Source organism: Stegostoma tigrinum, chromosome 4, assembly GCF_030684315.1.
Source record: "Stegostoma tigrinum isolate sSteTig4 chromosome 4, sSteTig4.hap1, whole genome shotgun sequence".
Taxonomy (NCBI): domain Eukaryota; kingdom Metazoa; phylum Chordata; class Chondrichthyes; order Orectolobiformes; family Stegostomatidae; genus Stegostoma; species Stegostoma tigrinum.
This window is the reverse complement of record NC_081357.1, coordinates 67,542,556-67,563,527: the sequence shown is the minus strand read 5'-3', so window position 1 is coordinate 67,563,527 and position 20,972 is coordinate 67,542,556. Positions and strand designations below refer to the sequence as shown.

Below are 20,972 nucleotides of genomic sequence, written 5' to 3'. Positions count from 1 at the left end.
TCCATGAAACCCTTCTTCACTCATCTAACATTCTCAATGTCTTTTTACCCATCAATGACATTTCCTCATGCAACTGCAAAATGTGTAACATTTGCCCCTTTATGTCCTCCCTCCTCATTACCCAAGGCCCTAAACATGTTCCTATAAAGCAGTGATTTCTGGTCTCTCAATCTAACCTTTTTTTTGCTACTTAAAATGCTGTCTCCTCTATATTGTCGAGACCAAACACAGATAGGATGACTGCTATGCAAAACACCTATGCTCTTTCAATCATCAGTAAAATGCTCTTTCAACCCTAACCTTCTGGTTAGTTGCATTTCAACACACCATCGTGCTGTCATGCTGATATTCCAGGCCTCCTGCAGTGTTCCACTAAAGCCCAACAAAAGTTGGAAGAACAGCTTTCTGCTTAGGCACTCTGCAGCCTTCATGACAGAACTTTTGTTCAGCAACATTAGATTATGAATTCTAGATGTCCTCCATTTTTACTACAGTCTAACCCAACATCACCCCTTCCACCACACCCTTTGTCTTGTTTGCACAAGTTTTCTCCCAGTAGAGCTGACCTATTTTCTGCTATCAATACCTCTTCTGTACTACCATGAACACTTTCTTTGGCTCTTGCATTTGTAAGACATTCACATGTACCATTTGAATCTTCTTCTCTTTTTGCTACAGCATAAGACACATCACTTTTCCTGCCCTCTTAAGTTTTAGTTGAAATGTTAACTCTATTTCTCTCTTCACAGGTACTGCCAGAACTGGTGAGTTTCTCCCAGCATAACAAAACGTGTTGAGCTGGATAACACAGCAGGCCAAGCAGCATCTCAGGAGCACAAAAGCTGATGTTTCGGGCCTAGACCCTTCTTCAGAGAATCTGATGAAGGGTCTAGGCCCGAAACGTCAGCTTTTGTGCTCCTGAGATGCTGCTTGGCCTGTTGTGTTCATCCAGCTCAACACATTGTTATCTTGGATTCTCCATCATCTGCAGTTCCCATTATCACAGTTTCTCCCAGCATGTTCTGTTTCATTTTTAACAATGAGAAGTGTATACTTTGCATGGTGCTTAGCCTGGAAATCTATAACACTGCTTCCAATCTTCCATAGTTTAGACATTTACAGCATTTTAATGTGATGCCAGTCTTCAGATAATTCAATTCACCATTATAAATGACTTGTGCTCCACAACTAGCTGCAGAAAATAGGACAAATCCAACCTTTCTTTGTGCCACATATGACTTGAACAAGTCAGGAAAAGTCATCACCAAAATGTGTGGAGTCATTACAAAAACTTAACCTGGTCTTCAAATGTCTTTCAGGAAGGGAAGCCAAACAACATTACTTAGTCAGGTCCAAGTGTGATTCTATTCCACTACCAATATCATGACTCTTAACTGCCATCTTGAGGGCTTAGCAATGCATACTAATTCCCACACCCATTTCCTCACAGCAACCAGGAATGGCCAGTGCCAGCCTTGCTAGCGTTGCCTACATCCCAAAGATTAATAATTAAAAGACAAATAATATTCAGTTGTGAAGACATGTCGCTGGACTCTAGACGTTAACTCTTACTTTCTTCAGAGATGCTGCCAGACCTGCTGAGTTTCTCCAGCATTTTCTGCTTTTGTTTCTATTTCATAATATTGTTACTCAAAGCAACTCATTAGTCACCATTTTATTATGATAATAAACCAACATTCATTATACCGATATTTTATTTTGAGAGATTTATGGTAAACATTAATTTATGAAAACTGAACTTGAGAATTTTAATTTGTATATTTATGCAGCATTAATGCATATGTAATTTTCTTCTTTCTCAGCATGTTAGGCATGACCACAGAACTAGCGATTAAAGGTTCATTAAATGTAATGCTACCTTCAGAGGACTCAGAGCAGGATGCAATTCATCTTCTGTAAGTGATGACGCCTTCAAGTTGTAGCTATGTAAAAGAAAAAAAACTGTTACTATGCAAGAACAGAGTATGAAAACATTTTATACATAAAAACTGTTGAAAATAAAAAGTATTTTGTTCTAATAAGACTATTGCCAGGACTTTGCATTTGGGTCCAGAACTCAATGTCCATGTGACAATGCATATTCCGACCGTCCACCATGTTGAGAACAACAATCAGACAGGTTTTTACAGATTGGCCAATGAGTGATTAAGGGTCATGCTTATCATCAACTGGACCTTGTCACAACATGAGGGTTATATGTATTCTACTTGAAATAAAATTGACATCAAAACCACGTACAGCTTTCTCAGGCATGTCTGACCACTTAAGCAAGACAGTAACCAAATGTGTAGAAATTCACAACAGCCTTTGTTGAATCAGAGAATCCCTACTGTGTTGAAACAGGCCCTTTGGGGCAACAAGTTCACACTGACCCTCAGAGCATCTCATCTAGACCCATCCCCCTATAATCCACCTAATTTATACATCCCTGAACACTACAGGCAATTTAGCATGTCCATATCCACTTAGCCTGTACATCTTTGGACTGGGGGAGGAAACCCATGCAGGCACAGGAAGAACACGCAAACTCCACACAGACAGTCACCCAAGGTTGGAAGCGAACCCGCATCCCCGACACAGTGAGGCAGCAGTACTAACCACTGAGCCACTGTTCTACCAGGTTCTACTATACTACCTAATCCTCAGCTGGCTGACCAATATTGTGAAGGGGATTGTTTCCACTTGACAATCAATGATTGAGGCTGTGCCTGGGTAGGTACGGGTACAGAAATGTGCTCAGTGATTTTCCAAACCACTGACTGTCCAGTCTGCCACCAACCAGGAGGCTGCCTTCACTCTGCCCCCAGGCACTACATAAATGAAGTGGGGAGGGGGTTGCTGTTTCAAAATTACACAATGACTGAATTGGTATTTTAACACTCATAACAAGATACCTGTTTGCAGGTTGACAGCCTTTCTATCTCTGATGCAACCTTCAGGAAATGTTTTCTTTCCGGGGGGCAGGGGGTGCTGAAGTTAGCAGTGAAGAAAGTGTATAACCAGAAGAAATTACATATGCACTCACCTCAGACATCCAGCTTCCTCTAATATAGTGACTGAAACCATGCGCAGGTGAATTTCATTGACTATGAGATCCTTGAATTGGGGTTGTTAATCTGGGAAAATCAGAGTCCCAGCTGACAGATATACACAGGAGATTCAGAGAGTCTCCTCAGTCTAGGGACTGGCTTTGAGCTGGCTGGTCAGAGCCCACGTACTCTGCATGTGTAAATAAAGGGTTACTTGGTGATGGGATACTGGCCTCTGCGCAGCTATTTGACTTTAATGATTTATGCTTTCCTCTCTAGATTTAATATTCCAGATTTAAGAATGAATGCTGATAACATCACCACAGGTTTGGGTGTGCAGAAAGAATCAAATTCAGAAATGAGGAGATGAATTAATGTAAACAGTAAAAATTAGAAGTTGATATTAGCACCTGCGCGGTGCCCTTTTAATTGGTCATTAAAAGATATCAACAGGCCCAAAGACAGTGGGCCTGCCCTATACAGCAATCACATTCCCTTCCCTCCCTATAAAATGGGACATGTCAGGGGCATGTGGGCAAGCGATTGGCTGGCCACATTTATACGCTCCCCTGCCATCAAATATCATAGGGGAATAGAAAAGCCAATCTATCATATCATCAGTTCTTGCTCTGTTCAGCTGTTGTACAGCATAAGTTGTGGCATAATTTCTTCCCATTAATAACAGAGTTTGAATTTCTTTTTAAAAGCTGATGGTCGCTTTCGTGATCACTAATCAAATTTCTCCTTAGCTTTTCCTGCGTTAAGAAAAGATCTAACTGCTCATGTAACAGAAATCCTTCATTCCTGGAATGAATCTCATGAATCTCTTCTATACTCTTTCCAAAGCATTCATGTTCTTCTCAACGTACGGTGCCTACAGTTTGATGGAATACTGCAGCTGAACTAGGGTTTCACAGAAATATAAAAAACTTCCTTGGCTTTAGTATTCTACACATCTGATTATGAACCCCAGGATCCTTCTGATGTAGGGTCAGTAGGGTGGAAACATTGACTTTGGTTTCTTTCCACAGAAACTGCTAGACATGCTGAGTTTCTCCAGTTATTTCTGCTCTTGTTCCAAGATCCTATACGATTTATAAATGGCTTTGTTAATCTTTCTGCCACCTACAAAGATTTCACCATAACATGAAGCAATTCTCTTATTGATTATGTTTTAAAATTGTGCTATTTAACTTTTGTCTTTCCTCATCCCTTCTACCAGAATGTACCATCTTTCAGTTTTGTTTTCAATTTCATCTAACATTTTTATGACTTTTTCATCAGCCTGTGCATGAGCTCTTGAAGTCTACTGATATTTTCTTCACAATTTACAACATTTCCGAGTTTTGTTCCATCTGCAAATTTCAAAATCATGCATTGCACCCTAAGTCATTAACGTACATCAGGGATTCCAGCACTAGATAGCCAATAGCTAACTCGTTCCTCTTTGAAAATAGCGTGCATTAATACAATCAACAGGTTCAGGTAGCTTCCACATACCATTTTGCTTCTTTTTTAAATAGATGCCCCATAGAAAGCATTCCATCCCAATGCATCACAGCTCGGTATGGCAACTGCTCTGCCCAGGAGTGTCAGAAACTATGGAGAGTTGTGAACACAGCCCAGTCCATCATGTAAGCCAACCTTCCATCCATTGACACCATCTACATTTCTCTGCCTCAGGAAGGCAGCCAACATAATCAAAGATCCCTCCCAACCCGATTATAAAATCTTCCAACCTCTTCAATCAAGCAAAAGATACAAAAGCTTAAAACACACATACCAACAGTTTCATGAACCATTTCTTCCTAGCTATTATTAGACTTCTGAATGGACCTCTCAAATTTTAAAATTAATACTGATCTCGCTCTTTGTGCACCTTCTCTGCAGCCATAACATATTCTTCATTTGGTTCTGTTACCCGAATGCACTTTGTATGGTATGATCTGCTTGAAATGCATACAAAACAAAAAAACTTTTCACTGTACTTCAGTGATGTGGCAACAATAAAATCAAAATTTGCTATCTGCTAGCCAATTTTTAATTTAATGTTCTTGCCCTCATATACCACAGAGCTCAATTTTGCAAATAAGCCTGGTTTACATTTAACAACACTTTTTGAAATTTTACATATGCATGATCAACTGCACTGCTGTCATTCATGTTCTTCACTATCTCATATAAAAATGCAATCAAGTTAGTTAAACATGATATGTACAAAATCATCCCCATTTGCTGACATTAAACTGACTAGCTTACAATTGCCAAGTTCATCTTACTCCATTTTCTTGAAAAGTGTGTAGTATTTAGATAATCTAATGGACAAGAAAATCAGGTATTACAGGCTGCATATGTGTTGGCATTTGCAAATCCAGATAGTTCTAACTGGCATGTCAGATGAATCCTATCCTGACGTCACAAGGGACACTGTCAACAAGACTATGCTACCTTTTCAAGGGTGATGTGTAAATGACAACTTCAGCACAAATTTATGAAGGCCATTGCTGCATTAAATTGTTATGCAACTAGATTTTTCTAACGTAACATATCTCAAATTATGCAGCCAGCTTGTTGTAATGCATTAAACAAGGAACAGAGGACAAATGTGGGAGGGGGAATTTTCTCAACTTTTACGTAGAAATGAGGCATCAGCTCCACAAATAGATCTTTTATCAAATTTCTTGGTACCAAAGAGCTTAAGGCATCACAAATATATTAATTCGTGGTTCATGCGAATACAAAAAAGTCTTCTACAATATTTCTAAAAGATGCCAATTTTTATAGAAACGTCCATGATACTTCTTTTGGTCTGGGTTATTGGAAAACACAACAATATTGACCAGTTTTGATTTGATTTATTATTGTCACATGTACCTAAGGACAGTGTTTTGCATGCAGTGTAGGCAGATCGTAACATTCAAATGGCAAGGTGGCTCAGTGCTTAGCGCTGCAGCCTCACGGTGCCAGGGATCCGGGTTCAATTCCGCCTCGGGTGACTGTCTGTGTGGAGTTTGCACGTTCTCTCCCTGTCTGCGTGGGTTTTCTCCGGGTACTCCGGTTTCCTCCCACAGCCCAAAGATGCGCAGGCTAGGCGGATCGGCCATTCTAAATTGCTCATAGTGTTCAGGGGTGTGTGGGTTATAGGGGAATGAGTCTGAGTGGGATGCTTCAAGGGGCAGTGTGGACTTGTTGGGCCGAATGGCCTGTTTCCGCACTGTGGGGAATCTAATCTAATCATGGGGTGATTGAACAGAGCAAGGAATACAAAGCTATAGCTGCAAAGAAGATGCACAAATTGTTGCTGAAGACTAGAGCTATCGTTATTAGCAGCATTTATTACACTATAGCAATTTAAGCCAATTTCTTGATTTTACACAGTTCAGCTATAGCTTGACAGTAAACACATACCACCAAAAATGCATAAAGAACACTCTGAATGCTACAAAACCTAAGTCAGCAAGATCTTTTGGGTGGAGTAAATTTACAATTCCTGTAATTTTGTTTGGCTAGTCTAGGTATAATTATTGGCTTTAAACTAATTCATTTCTGCTTTGTACTTTTTTCACAGTTCACAGTAAAAGGTTAACCAGTATTATTTTGAACCTTCATTAGTGCTGAAAAATAGGGCTTCATTTTACAGGGTGTAATAATTTCCTTCTCTAAATATCGGGGAATAAGCAAGTTTGCCTACAGTCCTAAAGGCAGGCTTGCAGAAAGGTAATGCTGGGAGCAGCTATAATTGTGTTAAGGCAAGATTTATAGAGTCATAGAGCTATAAACCATGGAAACAGACCTTTTGGTCCAACTTGTCTATGTTGATCAGATTTCCCAAACTAAACTAATCCCATTTTCTTGCATTTGGCCCATATCCCTCCAAACCTTTCCTATTCATGTATTTGTCCAAATATTTTTTAGATGTTGTATTTGTACCTCTCTACCGCTTCCCTCTGACAGTTCATTCCATACTCACACTACCCTCTCAGTGAAAAAGTTGCCCCGTACTGGTGCCAACTGGTTTTGGACTCCCCTAATTTAGCCTGGCTATTATCTATGCCTTTCAAGATTTTATGAATCTCTGTAAAGTCACCCCTCAACATCCTACATTCAAGGAAAATGTCCTAGTCTATCCAGCCTCTGCTTATAACTCAAACTGTCCAGTCCCAGTAACATCCTTGCAAATATTTTCTGCACTTTTACCAGTTTAATAACATCCTTCCTACAGCAGGGAGACCGCAACTGTAATTAGCTGCTTTATCAATGACCATCCCTCCGTCATAAGGTCAGAAATGGGGATATCTGCCGATGATTGTACAATGTTCAGCACCATTTTGCAACTCTTCAAATACCGAAGTATTCAAATGCAACAAGATCTGGACAATAGCCAGGCTTGGGCTGACAACTAGTAAGTAACATTTGCGCCACACAGATGCCAGACAATGACCATCACAAATAACAAAAAATCAAACCACCAGCTCTTGACATTCAGTATTGTTACCATCACTGTATCCTCGACTGTCAACATCCTGGGGGTTATCATTGACCAAAAGCTCAACTGGACTCACCACATAAACACAGAGGCCATAACAGCAGATCAGAGGCTAGGAATACTGTAGCAAGTAACTCACCTCCTGAGTCCCCAAAGATTGTCAATCATCTAACATGCACAAATCATGAGTGTTATCTAATACTCCCCACTTGCCCAGATGGGTGCAGCTCCATTCCCTCCATCACTGACACTTACTAGCAACAATATATATTATCCACAAGATGCACTGCAGAAATTCACTGAAGATCCTCATACAGCACCTTCCAAACCCATTACTACATCAAACTAGAAGGACAAGTGCAGCAGATACATAGGAACACCACCATCTTCAAGTGACCCTCCAAGCATCTCACCATCCTGACTTGGAAATATATCACCATTCCTTCACTGTCACTGGGTCAAAATCCAGGAATTCCCTCCCTAATGGCATTGTGGGTTAACTCAAAGCAGGTGAAGTGCAGCGGTCCAATAAGGCAGATCACCACCTTCTTAAAGGCAACTACGGATGGACAATAAATGCTGGCCAGCCAGTGACACCCACATCCCAAAATGCTCAATGTTCTGACCAACAAAGCAAATGTGCCAAATGCCTTCTTAACACCCTGTCTACACCCTTTTTGAGAAGAAGTCCCACCTGGGAGAGATGCTAGTTAACTGGATTGGCTAGCAGTTCTGTAACCCCTGAAGCACAACTGGTAGCTATTTCTGGGATTATATGTAGTTCCTGACACTGAAGTACTGGACTAATAGGTGTCTGTGAGTGTGTGGGATCAGTGTTTGTGGCAATGGGGTGACAGTCAAAAGAATTCTCTGCCAATTGCCCAATAACAGCCCACATTGCAAATACTGCTGTGCTTCTTATAATGGCATGAACCTCTTCCCCCCCCAAACACATAGATACAGGTGACAGAGGAGATCTTTAAGTGTCCATTAATAGTGACTTAAAGGCCTTAGTAGGCCTAAGGGTGAAGGGCCGCTCATGAGCTCCCTGGCAGCCACACAGTTTCAGGATACACCAGGGTGGGTGGCCTATTAGTAGGAAGGCCAACCAGTAGATTCCACATACACCCACCCCCTAACCCCAGCTTTTAAATCGGCTGGCAGGCAAGCATATGATACTGCCCAATATTTAATATCTGTTAACGAATCTTCCTTTTAATATGAGCTGTCAGTCAGTTATTATTAGTCTATTAATCCTAGCTGCTAATATAAAAAGTTCCCTATTCAATAGAAAAAATGATGAACGTGTTGCCATCTTGCAATAAAATGATCTGTAATTTTTAAAAATATATTATAAATCTCATTTTAAGCTTTAGAAATTTCAGTTACTGAGAAGAGATGGCATTCTCCTTGTTCTCTCGATGTGTGGAGTCATTCTATTATCTCACCTTCTCATTTTATTGATAGTGTCCACGGTGCTTTCTAGTCAATATATGGTGTTGGTTTTACATGCTTCCACTGGCATGTTTTGACAGACTGCACATACAATAATGGTGTGTGCTCCAGCTCAAATTTCACTCACACCTGAGCTACCAATAAATCAATTGTCAAGGATCACTTGATGGACAGGTGGAATGGGCGACCCATTTTAAATCAAAAATAAATGGGTGTAGCCCTGAACCGAGAGAACCAGATTGAAGTCTCACCTGCTCCAGAGTTGTGTAATAACATCTCTGAATGGTTGCTAAGAAAAATAGGCTAAATTTTATTTTAAAAATAGATCCAAAGGCCCTCTTGAGGCACAGTGGTAGTGTCCGTACATAATAAAAATGGATTGAAGAGATGATACCTTTGAACTTTCTCTTAACTATCAGGTACCACCACCTCCTACCGTTCTTCAAAGACACCATTGCAATGTAATACTCCATTTGTGGTAGTGTTAAAGCACAGAAGTTTTCTTAGGATACCTCAGCAATATTATATTCAAAATTTGTTAATTTACCTTCAGTTGTTGATTAGTCTTTCTAAAGACTAATGCTTCTTCTGAATGCCTCTTGTCATCCAACATTTTCCTCTCAGCTGCTCGTTTCTCAGCTGCCTCATATTTAGCTTCAATTTTACTAAGTTCATTTTGAAGTTCACTTTTTTCTCTTTCTAGGACATGTATCTATTAGTACAAAAAAAATTTCCAGCCTTTTGATTAGTGAGTTATGCAAAGAAAGAACTACATTTATACTCAGGATTCAATTAAAAAAATACAAGTAGTTCAGCAATTACAATGACGCTAGCTTCAAGTCTGCCAATACCTTTCTCTGTTAACTGTGTACAATCAGTAAGAATACTGATGTGGTCTGGATTCCATAGGTTTTGCAAGCGTTCACTGCAAATACATACCAGAATGGATTTTTCTGCGACAAAATTCTAAGGGCCCAGTCATAAATACTGAGGATTCTCATATTACAGGTAGTCAGTTCAGACTATTGTGCTGTAGATTGAGGCCATCTCACTCTCAGCTGGGTTGACCTTTGGCACCAGGACTTAGCTGAAAGGGAGAGATCAATGTCTTGGGCTGCAGACCAGGATGGTCAAAGATGGAGAAGAGTGAACAGGCTTTCTGTGAACTCAATGGGGAAACTGGAAAGATCAACAGGAGAGTGAAATCAGAATGGGGATTGGTGGCGGTGATTGAGGAGATTGGAGGTAGATGTGAAGTAGAACCAGGTAAGCTGAATCTACAAGGGAAATAGAAAGGCAGTTACCTCCTGTAATTAGCAGTTTTTACCTCCGTGTGGCTACTGGAATTTCTGATTAGTTCAGAAAACCCATACAGCAAGGAATGAATTTGAAAGGGTGGTTAATTCCAAAAAAATATTATCATAGCCTCGTGATACTATTTAAGTGATCAACTCGACACTTGAGAATTGGGTTGGTCACCTCCTTCATCCAACCTCTGTTAAGTACAGGGGAAAGTGGCACAGAGGTGGATGATGGGGTGTGGGTTTCAGATTTCTTAAAATTTTACAGGCAGTGGTTTATCATGATCAGTAGATTTAAATTGTCTTGATCATTTTCATGGTATCTCCCCAAACCAGAATGGCCAATACCTCAGTTGTAATATTGTTAAAATTCATTATACATTGTGCAAATATTACTCATTGGCCTTCAATTCCCTTTAAGTGATCCCACTGGTTAACTGTGATCCTGAGAGTAGCTCAGTGACTGCAGCTCATGGTCAAACATCCCACCCCACATCCAAATATAATACTAAATTGAGGGCCTTGTCACATGGCCCACCATACTAGGTGGCATTCCCAAAGGAGACAACGCAGGGGGTCTTGCCAACTCTTCAGTCAGTGACCACGATTTCCATCACATGGATTAAATCTCACCCACGGCCTTTGTGGTAGCAACTTACATGGTTTCGGAGATGAATCTTTTCTAGATCTCCTTGCAGAGCCTTCCTCAAACCAAATGCAACACTACTTTCATACAATGTCTCATGAGTTTCAAGAGTCATGAGAAGTTCGTTACGAATTCGAAGAAGCAACAAGCCACGTTCTGGACAGTTGATGGTGATCTGTCTAATAAGCTCATCTGTAAATAATTCAAATCAAATGCAGTTATTACTGCATGAATGCAGTCACTATTTCCAGCGTTGTTCTCCATCAATTTTAAAATTTGTAAAAATGTGAATGGTATTTTCGCAGAACTTGCAAGTTTAAATCTGCCCTACTCAGTAGCAAATTAATTTGATCCATAGAAGCCCTTTCTGACAGGTCATGCAAATCATGAAAAGTGAATTACTGATCTGGTTACAACTACACTACAATTGGGTCAATCTTCGGAACTTTGTTTAATTGAAAACAAACCTTTAGAATTGACAATCAAGCAATATGCAGCTATTATTTTCAAGGTCAGTCTGACTTACAAATAATAGGCTCCAATTCAGTGCAAACCAGCTAATGTATTAAGTTTCAATAAATTGTAAAGAATGGAACATATGAAGCAACCTCTATGTTACAGAACCTGGATGAGAGCAATTTTGAAATAAAAGGTAGAAAGTGCACACATGAAGCTTAACCATATGGCTGCATGTGGTTCGAGAAGAGTACTGCTTAAATAGGACTTTCAGAAAAGGCAGGGAAATGGGAGAAAATTAAAAGGGAAAATGTCCTCATAAGATAATTACATGACATTAAGACTGGCTAAGCTCAGGACACTATAGTTCTTAATTATGAGACTAAGTTACAATGGTGTGCAAAAGTGTAAGAGAGAAACTGATTTGAGATTGCAGCATATTCTGCCATATTATGGAAGGATTAACTTTGACTCTTGCTTCAAATGAAATATTGCCATTTCTACAGCTATAATACAAGACAGAGTCTATACTTTCATAACAAAACACGTAGCAAGACTCCTTATACATGGTTGGAATCTTCTAAACAGTCATTCTAAGTGCAAGATGACATTTTGAGCGTCAGCAAAATGCTGAGAAGAAACGGGTGAGTGTTCATCTTAATGGGTTGGTAGTTGTCTTTGAAGGGATGGCAATCCCCAATGGTTTCTAGTCCTCCTAAAATATGGTTATCAGTCTTGCAAATAACCAAAGCAGCTGACTTTCCAGCCTGTCAACAGACCTATTTGTCATGTGATAAAATTCCAAATATGGACTGTAAAACGCAATGGATATTGATGTGAATTTGTTATTATACAATTCTGCTGAAATATACTTGAGGATCAACAAAAATTATGTAGACTTGTTTATTAGGAAATAATATAAGTTGACCCATTATCTGGGGAAAAAGCTTTGAGTTTTCAAGTATTGCTGCTCAGAATTTCCTCTGTTTCTGATATGTACTAACCCTAGAAAAAGAACCATAGAAAAGTTACATCACAGTAAGAGGCCTTCAACACATCATGTTTGCAATAACTGAATAAACAAGCAGCCATTCTGTTTCCACTTTTCAGCACCTGGTCTTTAGTTTTCCAGGTTAGAGTTCTTGAAATGCTGATCCAGGTTCCTTTCAAATTAATGAAGGGTTTGTTTTTAACGGGATGAAGTTTAACCGTCTATGTTGAGATCAGGTGAACATGTTTTGCTACTTCATTATCATCATGAGTCACGTATGCAGCTAGTATTATCTGCACTATGTACTGATTGCGAATCTGCTTAGCAAAATTGGCAATGTAGTGATTATGATCCCAGTTAAAAGGTAGTCAAAACTCCTTAAAGAGAGTTACACTTTGGCTGCATTCATTAGATAAAACTTCTGAGAAAAAAAAATTGATTTCAGGAAATCCAGAGTGAGAGATGTGGAGGCTCAGAAATTCTTGGCATATCCAGTCAGTGGACCAAAAGGGAGTGATCCAGTTCTCCAGGATGCGGGAAACTTGTGAGAAAACACCTTCATCAGTAAGTGCAAAGTGGTCAAGGTACTACATGTTAAGCTATTTAATAATATAAAAGCACATGATAGTGGTGGTGATATATTAGCATGGATAGAGAACTGGATAGCTAATAGAAGATGAAGACTTGGAACAAGGGATGGCACTTTGAAGATGGTAACCGGTAAGTACTAGTGATTGGCGCTGGACCCACAGCTATTTACAATATATATTCACAACTCAAGTACAGGTAGTGAATGTATGATCGCCAATTTTGAAGATGAAACAAAAATAGTTGGGAAATGAAGTGATTAGGATAACAGTCTGCAGAAGAATATAGACAGGTTAAGCAAGTAGGCAAAAACTGGCAGAAATTTGAAGCAGAGGGATCTGGGATTTCTCACAAAATACTCGCATACAGGTTTAGCTGGTAAAAAGGAAGCCTCTATTTCAAAGCAATGGAGTATGAAAATTGGGAGGTCTTGCTAAAGCTATACAAAACAGTAGTTAGACCAGATCTGGAACACTGAGGAAATTTGAGACATTTAGGTCAAGACATCATGGCATTGGAGGCAGTCCAGAGAGTTTTCACTATATTGTTCCCAGGTAGCAAAGGTTCTTTTGAGGTGAGGTTGAATAGGTTGGACCTGTACACTGTAGAATTTAAAAGAAGAGGCGACTTTCTTTAGTCATAAAAGACTGTTGAGGCTTTTCAGGGTAGATATTGAAAGGTCATTTTCCCTTGTGGGAAAGTCTAGGACCAGTGGACATAATCTCAGAATAAGGGTGCAGCCATTTAAGATAGAAATGAAGACGATTTTTTCTTCCCCACTCAGCGATTACCGAACCTCTGGAACTTTTTTAAAAATCTGCAGAGAGCTCTAGAGGCTGGGTTGTTAACAATATTCAAGGCTCAGGTGGACATTTTTTTAAAATCAGTAAAGGAATCAAGAGTTATAGGTAAAGGCAAGAAAATGAAGTTGAGGATTAATAAATCAACCATGACCTCATTGAATAGCAGGGCAGATTGAAGGGCAAATGTTGACTTCTGCTTCTTTGCCTTTTGTTTTATGAGGTCAATGCCAAGAACTTAGATTTCAGCACATGGTTATAATACCACACAAAAAAGTTCACTGACATCCCTGAAATTGTCAAAATGAGAATACTTCTTTCATTTGCTCAGCTCGCACCTTACTGACCTGCACAATTACTATTCACAACACACCCCTTCCCGGATTGTTTTCACTTTCTTACATCAGTGCACATAAATCAGTGAACTTCCTTCTCATCAGATTCACACACACCGCTTTTACAACCATCAGTACCCCACATTTCATTTTAAATATTGTGCATGCCATGGTAAAATAATTGGTATTCACTTTTTAAACAATTCAAGACTGTCACTCCATTTTTACAAGAGAAGGTCATAGACGGCCTACACCAAAGGCTGCCACTGCAAAAGAAACAAGCATATCTAAACACACTCCCTGGGAAAGCAAACTTGCAGGTAATGTTCATGATCTGCGTGAGTAGTGACACAATGACAGATCAGAACACTGAGGTACCTACAAATTTATTGAACTTTCAATTACTTCATTTAAAAGGACATAATAGTTGAACACTGTGTGTGAAGGGTAGTTCCTGGCTTGCGACATCTGAAGTGAAGTGGTGTACAGCTGAGCTTTAAATATGCACCACTAGCTTGAGCAATGGAATTTCTTGCCAGAGGTGGGCATTTCCACCTCTCTAGCAGCACAATTTCATGAAAAAGGCCTCCGAGACCCTAATTCCACAATTAATGAAAAGACAAGCAGAAGGTTATGTGAGAAAAGTCACTACAAGTCTTGGTGGAACGGCAGCCATGAATCTCATTCAACGTAATACTGTAAATGGGAAAATACTGCCTATAATTTTTGAACAGATACATCACTCACCAAGACATTGTCCATATAATTCTCGACGAACCGGGCAAATTCCTGTCATCCGGGCCTGTCTTTGTTGTAGTTTCTGATCTAATTGATCCTGCAAATTTATCACATCTGTTCGTGTAGCTGGAATGGTAGATATATATTGAATCCACATATTCCCATCCTCCATCCATTGTCTGAATAAAGAAGAACAGGAAAACCATAACTAACCCAGCTTGCCCTCACTATAACGTTTCCCAGCAGGGTATTATGTTGATTGTCTGAAATGATCCCTGTACATACCATAAAGATGAAACCAGGTATTGTAATGTTGAAGTTTTTCCAGCCTTTGAACCAACTTTAGCATTACTCCAGTAACTTTCACAGTAGAAAACTAAACATCAACCACCTTTGGAAGGTAATGCAATAACACAACTGTTCTCATGGCACAAAACATCCTTTGCACCACAGCACAGGGTTTTTCTTCAGCTTAAAATTAAAAAAAAATTTGTTCTGCTATTAAAATACATAGTTGTGCATTTGTATTTTTCCTTCATTATCCATACAGATTGTGATATGCTATTTCTGACCATTTCATAAATAGTTTCTACAGGATGTGGTTACCCAATCCAGAGTCCAATATAACTTTATCAGAAGATCCATTGAAACTCTACAGAAACAAAATAGGTACCATTTATGACAATTTTTCAGGGTTTTTCAGAGGATCCTCTGCCAACGCAATGGTGGACATTGGGAACTTAGTGTTTGTGTCTGTCTGATAAGGAATGAAACACAATGGTCTGAAGTGTCACATTCTCTCAAAACAGAGAATTAACAAATGCTCAGATACTCAATTCATGCTTTCCAAGATTCCTATTTACAAGAAGGAATTAACACATCTGATTCTTTCCCAATAAAAGCAAAGTACTGCAAATGCTGGAGATCTGAATAGAAACAGAAAATTCCAGAGAAATTCAGCACGTCTGTCAGCATCTCTGCTCAGAAAAAGAGAATTAATGTTTCGAATCTGATATCAGCCTTCTTCAGAATTTGATTACTTTCAAGATCTTTCAAATGACCACTTAGCTTCCCAAAATATTTCACGCTATATCCATATTTACAACAGAATGGTTAGACATGCTGTAGAACATCAAAACTATTCCTTGTATTTCAACTCTGTCAGCAATGTATCCCTCACACAGAAAAAGAGGGAACATATTAAGTTAAGTGAGAATAAAGAAAATTTCACAGTTCCAAAAAAACAACCTGTTCTGCTCTTAAGCTATAACCATTGCTTTTAAATTGCTTTCATACGCCTTGGTTTGCAGCAGAGCCGCCTCTTCCACATTCCCTGTAGCATTTCCTTTTCGGATGTATGCCTGTTTCATGCCTGTAAAACAGGCCAAATGTGTTAATTGCTACCTTATTATAGCCAACAGTAGACACAGAATAGCCAGTTCCCAGTTTTAACTGCAGTTTCCTATCGAAGCAGTTGAGAAAGGCTCCAAGGAGTCAGCTTTTAATTTACTGAGACCTAAGCTCTTTTGTTACAACCCAATGAGAAAGTGTAAACTAGGTTCCATTTTTTAAGCCATCTCAGCCAGTCATTATAAACATTTTAGCACAAGGCTATATAACTCTTTCCAATTAAAATGTTGTTAATCATTTCTACTGTCAACATCAAGCATACAATCTTCGTGCAGACACTTAGACCCTTACACGTGTATGCACACAGGTACAATGTTCAGTACAAAGGAAGATAAAATAATACACATGTTTAAGTCCTTTTGGAATCCTTAAGGTACAAGGTTTTAACCTGTGACCATGGGTGATTATTTGGATTCTTGGATGCAGTTAGCAGTCATGAATATTGCAGTTATATTTTAAAGTCCTCCACTATCTAGTGCTTATTTTTCAGCCAGTGTTGTCAACCTGGCACCTTTCTCTTGGGGGAGAAGGAAACAGCCTTCTCAGTCTATGTTTATTCCAACATTCCACGCTTTGATTTGCCAAAACTGTCCTTGAAATAGAAGCTATTTGTACATCTAGTGCCCGTGGACATTATTGTTTAGACTGATAACTGCAGTAGATGTTGTTTCATTCCCAACATATGAAGATCGTCACAATGAAGAAGGTTCTCATAATGAGAAACATAAACCTCCTCCTCATCCATTGTGGGCCTGAACCATTATTTTAAACCAGTAAATCTCAGACATCGGTTAACCAGGATGCTCCTAGACTGACAGTGTTAATTTGTTTTTATTGTGATGGTTTTACAGTCAGACAGCAAACTTTGAAAGACATTAGTTTGCTTTTAGGTTAGAAGATGGAAGAAATGAATTTTGCTTGGGAAGAAACCCATATTTTGGAACATTTTTGTATTCAGTTCACAGAAGAACTTGTGAGAACAATTTCTCCTGGAGAAAGGAGTTAGTTTGGAACAGTTTCATTGCTCTTGGAGAAGATATTAATTTCAGCTCAGACCATCTTTGGTCTAATTTATATTGGTTTCACTAAACCTGACCAACCTGTGTGGGTCAGATGGTTCCTGTGGCCATTTTCAGTGACTGTTTCTTTCCATTTTCCAAACTATTTCCATCAATGAAAGTCCCACGTATCAAGTTGGCCGATAGAATTCAAGGGTCATTCATTTGTATTCCATATCATCCCAGAAAATGTATTATTGAAAGATTTAGTGCTCAGTTGCTTTGAAACAGTTAACTACTAAATTAAAATTATATTGCTGTTTTCATGTATAGTTTTTACACCATTTTTGGTGCATATCTTGGAAACTGTTGCAGATTGGTATTTAATCATTTCTGATATTTCAAGACAGTGAATCCTTTGCACTGCCACCCAAATATACTTCAATGGGATTTTAGTGGCATCAAGGGCCTGATTATAATGTCCATTTGATTTTGTTTGTGATTGCCTCAAGAAGTCACAAAATAAGATAAAATTATCCTGTGTAAATAGCAAACTGTACAGTCAGACCATCTGTCTTTATAATTCTTTCATAGTGTGTGGGCTTTGCTAGCAAGGCTAGTATTTGTTGCAGATCCCTAATTGCCCTTTATCTGAGTGGTTTGCTAGACCATTTCGGACAGAAGTTAAGAGTCACCCACAATAATGGAATTTCTGCACTGTATTGTCAGATATTATGACCCAGCAAGACAAGTCAGATTCCAGACTGAAACAGATTTAACAGACCATGTGCTTTTTCCTAATTTAACAAGTGGTCTTTCACTGAAACATGGGAATACAATTCTGCTGACTTGGTTTTAAGTGAAAGAGAAATGATAATTAATTACACAAGAGAAGAGGTAAACTAGAACAAAATCAAGCAATTTACATGTAACTCAATTTGAAAGACTTCAAAACACACAGCAAAAATAAAATACAACCAAATCTAATACCAATCCACCTAATTTGAATGCCATTACTTTACAGTACTCAAGTAATAGAAACAATCCTTTCCTCTGCCACCCAAATATACTTCAATGGGATTTTGGCGGCATCAAGGGTGTGGTTATAATGTCCATTAGCTTTTGTTTGATTGCCTCAAGTCGTCATGAAACAAAGATCTTTATCACATCTTTATGCTTAACTTAATAGTTTATTTTAACACCTTGTCTCAAGAATTTTATTACCTTTTCCTTGATTAGTCAGACAATAGGGCTTAACCTTTCTCAGCTTCAAATAATCTCTTCAGATTTTAACCAAAAACTTCTGGTAGAGATTTTTCAAACTAAAACCCTTATACTGAGGTAACCTATTTCTTAACTGTTCCAAACTAACTCCTTTCTCCATGAGAAACTGTTCTCATAGGTTCTTCTGTGAACCGAATACAAAAATGTTCCACAATATGGGTTTCTTCCTAAACAAAATTCATTTCTTCCAGCTTCTAAACTAAAAGCAAACTAATGTCTTTCAAAGTTTGCTGTCTGACTGTAAAACCATCACAGTAAAAACAAATTACATTGTCAGTCCAGGAGCATCCTGGTTAATCTGAGACTTACTGGTTTAAAATAATGGTTCAAGAAAGCCCACCATTTCCCCACAGTACCCTAACGAAGGAGGAAGTCTGATAGTAGGGGAGGGGTAGAAGGGATCTCCTTCTTGTAAATGTACAGAGTGGTTAATTCAGGAACCTGGCATCTGGACATGGAATGCCACCACTCTGTGACAAGCTATTCCAGTACAACTATAATTCTGGCATCTTACCAACAATATGGAAAATTGCCTACGTATGTCCTATACTTAAAAATCAGGGCAAATCCAGTCAGGCCAATTACTAGCTTATCAATTGACTCTCAATGAAAGTGATGGAAAAGGTCATTAACAGTGCTATGACGCTACATTTGCAAAGAAATATACTGCACTCTGAGCAACAACAAAGTTGCTGGAAAAACTCAGCAAGTCTGGGAGCATCAGTGGTGGGGAAAACAGAGGTAACCTTTCAGGTCCAGTGACCCTTCCTCCGAACCCACTGGACTTGAAACGTTACGTCTGTTTTCTCCTCCACAGATGCTGCCAGACCTGCTGAGTTTTTACAACAACTTTGTTTTTGTTCCTGATTTACAGCATTCGCGGTTCTTTTGGGTTATTACCGCACTCTGAGGCTCAGTTTAGATTCTATCAGGGCAACTCAGCTCCTGACTTCATTCAAACATTAACAAAACAACTGAACTCCAGAGGTCAGACGAGAATGATTGCTTTTAACATCAAGACAGTATAGGAACATAGAAATCTAGGAACAGAAGTAGGCCAACAGCCCAGCAAACACATCCATCCATACGATTATGGCTGATCAAACACTTCCATGCCTTTTACCTACCCCATCCTCATAACCTTGACACTAGAATATTCAGAAATAGATTTCTGAATAGACAGTGGAAGGCAATGGCATAGTGGTATTGTGGCTGGACTGCTAATCTAGGGACTCAGGAAAATGTTCTGGGGGACCCGGGTTCGAATCCCACCACGGCAGATGGTAGAATTTGAATTCAATAAATATCTGGAATTAAGAATCTAGTGATGACTGAATCCATTGTCGATTGTGGAAAAACACATCTGGTTCACTAATACCCTTTCAGGTAGAAAACTGCCATCCTTGTCTGATCTGGCCTACATGTGACTCCAGACCTATAGCAATGTGATTGACTCTTAACTGTCCTCTGGGCAATTAGAGATAGGCAATAAGTGCTGGCCCAGCCTTCATCCCATAAATGAAGAAAAACAAAAATTGTCTCCACTCAAAGACTCAGCTTCTACACAATTTTAAGTCTGGTTCAGGGAAAATAGCTTACCTGCATCGACATCTCTATCCTTTTTAGAATTTTGTAATTTTCAATGCAATTGCCTCATTCTTTAAAATGCTAAACAATAAAGGCTCTCTTTCTTGGAAATAAAAATAACCAAGTACATCAAGGAGCCCTAGCAAAATTGGAGTCAATGAGAATCAAGGAAAAACTCTCCACTAGTTTGGGTCATACCTGGCATACAAGATGGCAATATTTGATGGAGGTCATTCAATGCGGCTCCAGACATCTCTGCACGAGTTCCTCAGGGTGGTGTCCTCAGCCTGACCTTCTTCAGCTGCCTCAATGACCTTCCTTCCATCAGAAAGGTCAGAAGCAGAGATGTCCCCTGATGATCGAACAATGCACAGCACTATTCATGATACCTCAGATAATGAAGCAGCTTGGGTCCACATACAAGACCAGAAGAACACCGAGGCTTGGGTTAAGTGAAAAGTAGTACTTATATCACACAAGTGCCAGGCAAGAACCACCTCCAGAAATAGACCATCTAATCTTTGATGTTACTATTTACTGGAAACTGAAACAGACCAGCCATTTACTGTTCCTACAAGAGCAGGTCAGAGGCCCGGAATATTGCAGCAAGTAACACACCTCTTGTCTCCTCAGTTCCTGCCCACTATCTACAAGGCATAAGTCAGGAGTGTGATGGAATGCTCCCTGCTTACCTGGATCTGTACCAGAAATCCAACAACACCCAAGAGGCTTAAAACTATTCAGGACAGAGTAGCCCATTTGTTTGGCACCCCAGTCACCACCTTCAACATTCAACCCCTCATCACCGTCGCATAGTGGTAATATTGAATACCATCCATATGGTGCA

At 39.3% G+C, this 20,972-nt stretch overlaps 1 protein-coding gene across 1 annotated transcript in view; it reads right to left on the bottom strand.

The window, feature by feature from the left end:
* Nucleotides 1-1,907: 1,907 nt before the first annotated feature.
* The window catches only part of LOC125452625 (33 kDa inner dynein arm light chain, axonemal-like), a 58,955-nt gene continuing 39,890 nt past the window's right edge, over nucleotides 1,908-20,972 (bottom strand). Inside the window, exons 2-6 of the mRNA XM_048531290.2 lie at nucleotides 16,143-16,218; nucleotides 14,856-15,025; nucleotides 10,952-11,130; nucleotides 9,539-9,703; nucleotides 1,908-1,943 (exon numbers count right to left, since the gene is read on the bottom strand). Coding sequence (XP_048387247.2) covers nucleotides 1,908-1,943; nucleotides 9,539-9,703; nucleotides 10,952-11,130; nucleotides 14,856-15,025; nucleotides 16,143-16,218 — 626 coding nt within the window. The remainder of the gene's footprint in view (nucleotides 1,944-9,538; nucleotides 9,704-10,951; nucleotides 11,131-14,855; nucleotides 15,026-16,142; nucleotides 16,219-20,972) is intronic.